This window comes from Meleagris gallopavo, chromosome Z (assembly GCF_905368555.1).
Source record: "Meleagris gallopavo chromosome Z, MGAL_WU_HG_1.1, whole genome shotgun sequence".
In the NCBI taxonomy this organism is placed as follows: Eukaryota; Metazoa; Chordata; class Aves; order Galliformes; family Phasianidae; genus Meleagris; species Meleagris gallopavo.
Window position 1 is genome coordinate 18722055 of NC_139435.1, and position 10623 is coordinate 18732677.

A 10623-nucleotide genomic window follows, 5' to 3' on the forward strand; every position below is an offset into this window, starting at 1 on the left:
TGACTTAATCTCTGATTCTTACTTGGCTGCCATAAATAGCCATATATTACCTCAGCTGCAGACCAGCATGCATACCTTTTTGTGACTGTGGTATTCCCAGTGGCAGCTGCTTCACCACAAGCCACATCTACTTGCAAAATGCAATCCTACAGAAAGAAATATGAGCAGACTGTGAGAATTACATAGCATCCGGAGATCCTGTTCTTGCTAAAGACACTGTGTATCATACAGCTCACCAATATATTCTGCAATAATCATGGCAGTTAAAATCTGAAAATGTTTATTAGATAGATAACCAAGGTAGCACCTTAGTTGTGCTTTTATCCAAAAATACTTTCCAAGTAAATAATAAAGGTCATATGCCCAAACTAATCCCCATGTTAAAATCTGCCTAATTTTTGAATAGGTTAATTTCAGTATTTGTGGGCTGCATATTTCAAATAGCATTGGATTAGAAAGAGTAGGAAAGATGAGCAGTCAGGTGGTTCCTAGGGTTATTATACTTTAATTGGATAGGTCATTTTGCTACTGATACTGCCTGTAGGAGAGAATGACCATTTTATATTTCAGTTAATCAAAGGTCTTGAAAATTCTCTGGGGAGATCTGCAGAGTTACTGCTGTACTTTTACCCTCAAGAACATTCCAGAGCTGCTTCATACCAAAATCCCAAATAAGCACAGGGAATAAAGGGATATTTGTTTGTAACCTGCAACAAAGCTCACTTCAAGATTTCTGAGTTAAAATACAGGCAAAAGAATTACTCACTCACAAAATTAGGAGACAACCACCAAGACACCTGGAAGGGCTGGAAGGAAATGAAAAAAACATAATGGGTATAGTCCTGTATCTCTATAAACATGTATATGAAAATATGCATTCCATAGGAGACTATCCTTTCATTTAAGAAATATATCTTCCCGTTGTTTCCCAGGTGTAAAATTCACCATAACTTAAGTACAAGGTGATGAATGACTGAATCTCAAAATGATAGAGGTTGGAAGGAACCACTGGAAGTCATCTGCTCCAACTGCATTGCTCAAGAAGGGACTCAGAACAGGCTGCAAAGATTGAGAAATGACAGTTTTAGATTCACCACGTCTATTTGGCTTATGACCTGCTTGGAAAATAGTTATCATTATTTATGTTGTCTATTACCACAGCTTCTCTGTTTCTATTAGAAGGTATGACACTACAGAAATACCATGGATGATAGATGAAAAGAACAGTCACACAGCACGACATACACAGGTCACTCTGAAAGTAATACCTACTATTTATTTCCATGGAAAATGCAACAGCAGCAATTTTCTACATCTTATATATGTATAGTTTAGTTTTGTTGAACCTGGACTTCCATTGATTTCTGGATAGATCAAGGTACAGACTGTGACAAGATACATTTTACCCTGTTTAAAGTTAGGAGAGAAAGTATGAATGACACGCCTCATTGCTTTTCCAGTAATACCATTTAGCCAGTTAAAGGTGAATCAACTATATGAGTAATATTAGAAGATAATGTTCTTAAATGGTCTGTCTAACCTGTATAAACAGGCTAAATTTAGATATGTTAAGGTAATTTTCAGTAGGCCAGTAATTGGTCAGTATCATAATTACGTGAGCAGATATATGCAATTAGATTTTCCCTTCAAAATAACACAGCAGTCAGAAAGGTGGTTAATCTAGTACTGTTAACATCTCAAATAGCTGGCTAGAAACTAAATGAAAATATAACCACCACTAATCATGTGTTTACTAAAATCTACCCAGTTCAGTGAAGTCATTAGTTGCCTATGGAGAACAGAGCTGGGTACACAGAAAAGTGAAACCAATTTTTGAAATAAATCTTCCCTAGTGTTCAAAAATAAATAACCTAAAAAGGTCTTGTCCACCTCTGAACATGCAAGGCGTACAGGTATGCTGTAACTGTTTTCAGATTGATTGAAATTAAATTATGAAAACTTCAAAACTTTCAGGATATACTGAAATCACTAGAAAATAAATTACTCTTAAAATAGCAGATGGTGAAAGAACTTGTTTTGTATTATCTATGCCATTAAATTAATAAAGAAAATAAACCCCGTTGTTACACAGAATAAGACACGTAGGAGGAAAGTAATATAAAATTTTGCAATTCTAGAACACAACATGAAATAATTTTTTTCTTCAAATGACTTAAAGATCATGTCATTATTCACAAGGCATAGCACTGTTAGAATTTCACCAAGTAACTGCTGCACCAAGGTCAACAACTTTTGAAGGACAGACAACTTTATTAGACTTACATCCACGCAATAAGCATAGGTAACTTCTAATTCTTAGTGCCTGACAGTGTTAAAAGTGTGTCTGTATTTCAGATCAAGAGTGAACATGACTTGTTGATGGCTGAAATTAAGAATTTAATAAGCATTATACAAGAGTAATGGAATCAGGAGCTACATTGCATTGCAGATTGAAAGAGTTACAGCAATGTTTTCTCAAAACAGTACGAATTATTTGTTTTCCTGAAGGAGACAAGCTGTCATTTGTCATTCCACAGTAGCCCATTTAAAATGTAAAGATATGAAATAATGTAATTTAAAGCAATTCCTTCAGATAATTGAGAATAGGAAGCCATGCTTCCTTAGAAAAAAACAGAAACTGACCGCATATTTCTTGTAAAATTACTGGATATTATCACTGAGTAAAATTTAAAGTTCCAATATACAGTGAACAGAGAGCTACCTTTTGAGAGATGAACTAAGCTAAATAAACTATAAGAAACACAGTTTCTTATTTAAATTTGAGACTCCAATATATTCTGTATCACTGTAGTTTTCCAGTGTCTGAATATTATCAATATTCAGACTATTATTTTAATCAGTTCTCAAAAGAAAGAGGGTTACTGCATAAATAAGGCAAAACACTTATTTTCATACTAGTTTTCTATATTCAAATTTTCAAGTAGTAATAAATTCCCATTGTAATACAGGAATATCAACTGTCATTTTTAAAGCTAGCAGAGGAGTACACATCACTTTCTTCTGTTAATATTTTCATGTGCACTATTATGGAAATGGATAGGATACTTAAAAATAGTTTCCAGTTTCCTAAGCAAAACTGTTCATTCTTTTTTCAGTTGTTGTGCTTGATTATGTCTACTCCTTTTAAACTCTGTATTTTGTATATTCCGTTTTGCTAACCCTGTGGACTGAGTCACCCAGGGAAAATTATTTATTAACAGTTACTGACCAATAGCTTTTATTGGAAATATCCTCGTCTCCTTTATGGCTCACATTAAAAAAAAATAATAATAATCTTAAAGTTAGCTGCTATTACCAGGAATTAATGCAGTCATATAAGAGGAATGAGGGATCGTGTATTCAGGTCAGATTTCAGAAGAAAGTATTGAAATCTTAACAATCTTACTACTAAAACTCCTGTTAGCATTGTGTAGATGTGAAACCCATCTATTTGTATTTTAACAAGTTCACAGTATAATGGGCTGGAAAATATATTTGATGACCAATCTTCTTCAGTTTCACAATAATCAACTTGTAACAATTTTTGTGCTTATTCTCCTCCCTCTCTTTGCTCTCCTCCTAGCCACCACTGACTGTTTGAAAAGATCAACTGAAACAGTAATTTTTGGTTGTCTCCAAATGTCAAATACATAGCTATCACGTAAACCTGCTAATTTACCAGAAAATTTAAAACTGTAGTTTCCTTTCTGAATAGGAGCTAAATTCCCATTCTAAAGTACTTCTTCTGTGAAAGAAAAATCCTATCCACTTAACACAGATCAGAGAGTTTAGAAACAACGTAAGTATCCACAAATCTTAATCACTATTTAAGTGAAGCAAAAATAATACAAATATTATATCCAAAAAAGTTATTGTAATAATAAATATTTTTTTCTTCATTATTGCCATTTTTTAAGAGATGTGAGGTAATTTTTGCTGAATCAAAGTATTAATTTTTCTCAAGGTAGAAGACAAGTTAGCTCTTTGTAAGCAGGTAAGAGTGAAGATATTAGCATAAACATCCAACAGGATATGTTATGAGTAAAAGAGGCTTATTTTATACTGTTGCAACTTATTCATAGTTGCAGGATTTTCTGAAAGTTTATAAAGATCCTTCAAGAATATAACTTGACCTAATAAGTCTGAATATGACTGGTTAAAAATGGATGTGGCCTACAGCCAAATGTTGTCTGTTAACTATCCAATACTTCAGGTACATAAAGTAAAGCACGGTTAGTATTTTGAGGGCAGTTCCCAATGTGCCCATTACACTGCTGATATTTTTCTCACACATATGCAATTTGGTATGGTGCTATAATAAATGACGCTACCACTTCTTAGGGCAACATACACACATGTATATATGTGTGTATATATGTACAGTATCTATACATCTATATCTATATAGCTAGAGATGTAGATAGATAAAAATATATAATCTGGAATGAAATAGCACAGAAACCTACTGTGCTGTATCTAATCTTCTCAATTCATAGTGTTTCAATTTCTTTTCTGTCCAAATTAACAAAATACAACAGGTTGTTCATCCAAAGGACAGGCATATGAAGTAATTTATCATATGCTGAATTCAGAAGAGCAAAAGGCAAGTTGTGACAGAGTCCCAGTGGGCTTCACTTGCGTGGGGAAGACATTCCTCTTTACATACTGGAAACGCTGCATTTCAAAGGTAAAAACATTGGGTTTGAATTATATGCAGTATTAAGAAGGTGAATACACTGGTCATCCAAGACTATATGTTAAATTATTCTAGAACAGATCATTATTCTAGAACAGAACTACAGGAGATCTAGATTAAACAGATCCACCTGGGACACCCAAAGAGAATCATGACACAGTCAGCACTGGATCATGCAGTTACATTATATTCTTATTATAATTACATTACTTTTTCTGCACATAAATTTTACTTGCAAAAGTGCCGTGACTATTGTGTGGAAGACTACAGAGCACATCAGTGACAAGAGATGAAATTTACATAGACATACACAGATACATATCTAGGTTACCCATCAGGAGTGCTGTCAGGCTTCAGTGACTAGTTATATTTGGGAGCTTTTTTTTTTTTTTTTTTTTGCATGGAAGCCTTGCAAAAAAATCAACACATGGCTAATATGAATAATAACAAAATAAATCTTTGCCCTACTTGCAAATCATAGAAATATTTTCATCTTTTCAGTGATAATCAGCATGCTGAATATTGGTTAGGTGCTGCTAGGCACCTAAGTTGTTAGAAATATAAAGGAAAAGGCAATACATGCCTTAAAACTGAACTCTTTCTTTCATTCAGTATATAAACCTTACTACACTCATTCTGACTGGAGCAATAAACACTGCCTGAGGCAAAGCAACACCTGTTATTGAGTGCAAGAAAACAGGGAATAAGGTGACCTTTCATACTTAGCAGTACTGTGAAAACCTACAGGTCTCAGAGGATGAAACAAACTTGTTTTATCTTTAAGAAGATTTATTCCTTAAGAAATTACCATTTTTGTCCCCCAAATTTACACTCAAATCTAGAATTTCAAATGAAGAATTGTGACATTCCTCTAAAAGGTTTATATTAATGCTATGAGTCTAAAATACTGAAAGTATTTGAATACGGCATGGAAAAGCAGTTCATGAAGAATCTCTTTTTTCCATTATAAACAGATTTTTTAGAACGAAAATATGAATAAATATCAGCATGAAACATTTCATCCCTGTTTGGGTTAGAAGAGTTATGCCATGAGAAGAGTTAAGACCTTTGATAGAGAATTAGACGAACTCAGTTCTTTCATGAGTGAGGTGACTCAGTATGTCTTAAGAACACATAAAAAGTTTACTTCATGCATTAGCACTATTATTTTCATTTTGTCTTTTTTTTTTTTCTTCACAATTACAGATTGTTCTTTTCTCACACAATGCAAGAACCTGCATAACAATGAGAAGTAGAACCATTTTTGGTTAGCCAAAATCCACGTGTGTCTCTAGCAAGTTTGTAAACAAACAACTCAGTATCATTAATTTATAATATTGAGGACAAGAGAAGACAGACTCCTGTGAAGCAGTGATGACTGCATTAATTCAGGGGCTTGCTAGCTGTTCAAAAAGCTAGTCAACAAGCTAATTTGAAACAAAGGGTATCACACAACCATGGACTCACCTCATTTTTGCATTAGATGAAGCATATGGTGATCAAATCAAGAATATATAGTGGGATTAAAGAAGAACCCAGGAATTAAATATATTTTAAATTGAATTAAATTTTATTCAATCTTACTATCATGGAAAGAGGTTACACTGTTTACTTTGAAAAGTTCACCTGTAAATTAATTTCAAATCTTTATCAGTTTAAAGAAAGGTGATCCCAAACATAAGTTTGCCACTTCTATTTTTCTTATGGTAAAATTTGTATGTGCAATATTTGTTTACTCAATTAGGCAAGCAAAATTGAATACACTGTTTATCTTCATTTGGTTTGGCATCAAAAAGACAGATAAAATGCAGTGGAAAGGAAAGCCAGGTTATACAACTCAGCAGTAGATGTTTCTAAAATTGTTTTCAATGTGAATGGCAGTAAGCTGCATGTTGTTAATACATAATTTATGTTATATTGTGTGCAATATGATAAGTAGTTGTAAAATCCTATTCTTCCTTCTACCAGCATCATAAATGTTTCTCACTGTTGCTAGGAATCTCTTTATCCTCACCTGGGACATCCCTTGCCCAAGCCACTCTAACAGTTCATGTTTTGTATTTGCTTCCTTTAATCCACACTACTTGAAACAGCTTCTGACAAAATACCTCTTTTCTGTCTACTCCAATCTCATTTTTATACCATTTAAACTGCACTCAGACTATAGCTACCCTTACTTGTTTGACAGAGTTTTGATTCTAGTTTTACTGCCAGGGACCATATATATTTTATATCTGCTTTTGGCTTGGAGTCAGCTGTTTCCTATTACTAGCATTACCAAGAGAGTTCACATACTGGAGTTCTCAGAACATCTCCAAAAGCTTGTGTGTTCATATTTGTAACCCTGCTTTCAGGGTTTCACTTTTTGGCTATTCCTTCCCTAAACCAGCACAGAGGAACAAACACAAAAACAAATCTATCACCTTCGCTGATATGACATGCAAATAAAGCCCTGGAGTTTTAAAAGTGAAAAATAAATTTCTGACAGTTTTATTTTTTATTTTCCTCTTCCTCCTCCATATTCCATATCAGACAAGGAGAACATAAAGCACTGTGCGTGTCTCTGAGGTACAGAAAACACCTTAAAAAAGCAACATCTATAAGGTACAGAAAATTATTAGTCGTGCTTCTGATATACTTAGTTCTGCATGCATATAAAGGTTACAAAATATTATCAAGTACATGGCACCGTCAACAAAATATCTTTGATGTGTTGCATCAGCACTTGGGAAACATAGTTAAAAGACAATCAACTAATATTTGTATTAAACAAACACAAAACTAATTGGGTCCCATGAAAGTTATCTTTATTATCATCCTTTAATGGGCACCTGAAAGCATCACAAGGTGAAGCTATATACATACACACTTTTCTTTGTGACACTTCCAATTCACAATAAAAAAGGTTGGCATACCTGATAGGCAAAACATAGTTTTGTGAAGGTTCATCATCAAACAGACAAAAAACTATGACTGGCAACTTTAAAGTTCTGCTGCCCATAAATGCTCTTGATAGACCTACTGTAGCATGAATAAGCAAATTTGCCAGTTCTGAGAGGAACAACAGCAGTCTGAAGACATTTTAATACTAAGTTAAGGTCTAGCATTCAATAAGTACAAAAGTAGGCATGGTACTTTTTACATTCAGTTAGAATATTAACCACAGATCATCTAATTAATTTCATATACTTGTCACAGGAAACACTTCTGCCACAGTCTTGCGTAGACAAGGGGTTCATGCTCTGTGGCAGACAGCAAGGGGCTGGGAAGGAGCAGGGAAAAAAGCTAACTACATTTCAGAGGAGAAACATAACAAACAGTTGGCTTGCTCAAAATCTGTTTTAAAAGGCTGCAGACTTCATGTTGCTTGAAAATGATGTGGACAGGAGATGAGCCCCAGGGATTAAAATGTTCTTAAAATTATTTCTCTAAGTTATTAAAAACAGAAGTAGGTCAAATGCTTAGAAGACAGTGGAAATGGTGCTCCTGTTAGGTGTGGAGTGCAGTAACCTTTCTTGCTAAATAAACTGACAAAACCAAAACATGAAAGATATTAAAGATCGCATTATTCATTTTCTGGGTGATAAGAAGGGTGATAAGCTACATGAGGACTTATATATAAGTCACAATGATAAAAACAACACATGTATCAAAAAGGCAGTGTGCCTACCAATTATTTAATAAAATTAGAGTAATAAGAGAAAACAGGCAGCCAGAGCATCACACCCTCTTATCCCCCCCCATAATCTGACAGTCTGCATGCCAGCTCCTGCCATTGGCTCAGCTCAGAGGAGCTGGTGCCTCTGACAAATGACACTCAGCTGACGCCAGTGCTGGTGCTGCCAGGCACCAGGGTCTTGATTTTATACTCTTCTTCTAAAATACAATTTTGAAATGTCATAAAAATGACTTGGCTTTAAAACCTTGGCTGACACATTTTCCCTGGCAAAATTTATCCTGAAAATATATACTGAGACTGCACACACTAAGGGCAGATCTTTCAAACAAACATGCACATAGATGCCCATCTCACAGCCTGAATACAGTTCTTTTGCACTGAGCTTCCATAATGTACTTGTCATTAAAAGACTCAATATTTACCTAAGATGCAAAAGTTTTCTGGGAAACTAATTTTGCTTTACACTGATCTGATCAAGACAAATCTCAACAAAAGGAGCATGACATGATGCAACAACCACTGGCAGAATTCATAAGCAAGTCAACTCTATTGCTAAGAAAGTTACAGAGAAAGCCTGTTCAGTGAGCAGGAACTACAGATGTCTGTGGTTTAATGAGGAAACAGATGTTTTAATGATGATAAAGCGATTTTAATACTGTGTGTCTGCCTTCCAAACAGTCATATTTTAAAACCAACCATACAAAGGCATTTATTAAAGATTATTGAATTATCATGTGAATGAACTTTTTTTTTACTGCTCTTTAGGTCACATGAATGTATATAAATAAGTTCCAGGATAAGCAATACAATATGAAAAGAGGAAAATACTTCATCATTTCCATCAAGTAATGCTAAGTAAGAAATGGGAAGAAGAGTTCCTCTTTCTTTGATGCAGAAAGAACATACACCTCCCTTCTCAAGAAGCATTTATCACACAGGAAAACATGACCATAATAACACCAATTTTATCACTTGTCTGTTTTGTAGAGAGAAGAGTGTGCCAAGCATATTACTTCAGCAGCACTGTCTCTGTGAGCTTCTCATATTTTCATAGCCCAGTTAGTCCTCATTTGACATTAGTGTAGGAAAAAACACAGCATCTGGTACTTGCCACAGTATTTTGCAAACAAGCATTCCAAGTTTAACAATCTGTAAAGTGTATTGATTACTCACCATATCCATGAATGCCTCCTAAAGGGGAAATTATTCACATGCATCATGTTCACAGATCTTCCAACATTAGTGTTTTCCTTGTCAGACAGCTTTATCTGTTATGGTATTCATAGATGCATTCCAGAACAACTGCACGAGCAATTAACAGCAGGGATTATTGCAAGAATCACTGTAATCCACAGAAATAAAAATTCCCAGGATCTGAAGAAAGACTTCTCACAGGGTTTTCTAGGTACACGTCCATCCATTTATGCCTCACTTACTACTTAAAAAGCATTGAAGTAATCAGTATACAGAAACTGTATGACAATGCCAACAGTTTGCCTTGATAAAAATCCAAGTGCTTTTAATATGGATTAAAGCATCTTCATAGGCAGCATTTTGTACAGTTGGAAAAGGTTAGTCAAGAGATAGTTTCCTGTCATCCATGCCAAATCAGTGGTTAGAGGGAAATGTGTAACTTCAGACTGCTTTGCCATGTTCAGAAAGGAATACTGCTTTTTCTTCTTTCTTAGACACATAGTCATCACCGGTCACTTTAATGCAGTTTTCCTTTATCGCAAGCCCAGGGAACAGGATGGTGTTTAGTAGCCATATACAACCAAACCAAATTTCTTTCTGAATTTGATTCTGTGGGTTTATTTCTTCATCTAAGAAAGAAGGAAGGAAGTATGCATTTTCGGCTCCATAGAACAGGACACCAGTTAGAGACTATCATGAGATAAGATCACATCATGACCAGATCTGTTTTTGCTGCCTAATCCCATAAGAAGACTCCCTGCTCCCTTTAAGTAAAATGACTAAGCTATTGATTCTTGCACTGCAGAACCTTGTTCTCTTTTGATGTTACACTGTATACCAAAAACATCTGCATCTCTGTTTATGTTGTGAAATGAAGGCAAAGCTTCAAGTCCATCTTAGCTAAGAATTCTTCCCCTGCTGTCCTTTCCTTTCTTTCCCCCCCAGTTCAGCTCCCAGCTAGTTGTTATCACTCCTGAAGCTCCGGCAACATCCTCGGGAAGCTTCTCAAGCCCAAGCCAAAGGAGCCGGTGTCTCCGTTCAAGCAACGCAGGCA

The 10623-nt window shown here is 35.1% G+C and overlaps 1 protein-coding gene across 7 annotated transcripts in view; it reads right to left on the reverse strand.

The window, feature by feature from the left end:
* Positions 1 to 10623, reverse strand: part of PDE4D (phosphodiesterase 4D) — a 594225-nt gene that overhangs the window by 253144 nt on the left and 330458 nt on the right. Inside the window, exons 1-3 of one of the 7 annotated variants that reach the window (XM_085213715.1) lie at positions 9549 to 9572; positions 771 to 806; positions 76 to 146 (exon numbers count right to left, since the gene is read on the reverse strand). The exons of 5 other annotated variants lie outside the window; for them this stretch is intronic. In XM_085213715.1, coding sequence (XP_085069841.1) covers positions 76 to 146; positions 771 to 806; positions 9549 to 9557 — 116 coding nt within the window. In that variant the 5' untranslated portion in view covers positions 9558 to 9572. Of the gene's footprint in view, positions 1 to 75; positions 147 to 770; positions 807 to 9548; positions 9776 to 10623 lie in introns of those variants that run through there. One more of the 7 variants, XM_085213718.1, reaches the window with a different exon arrangement.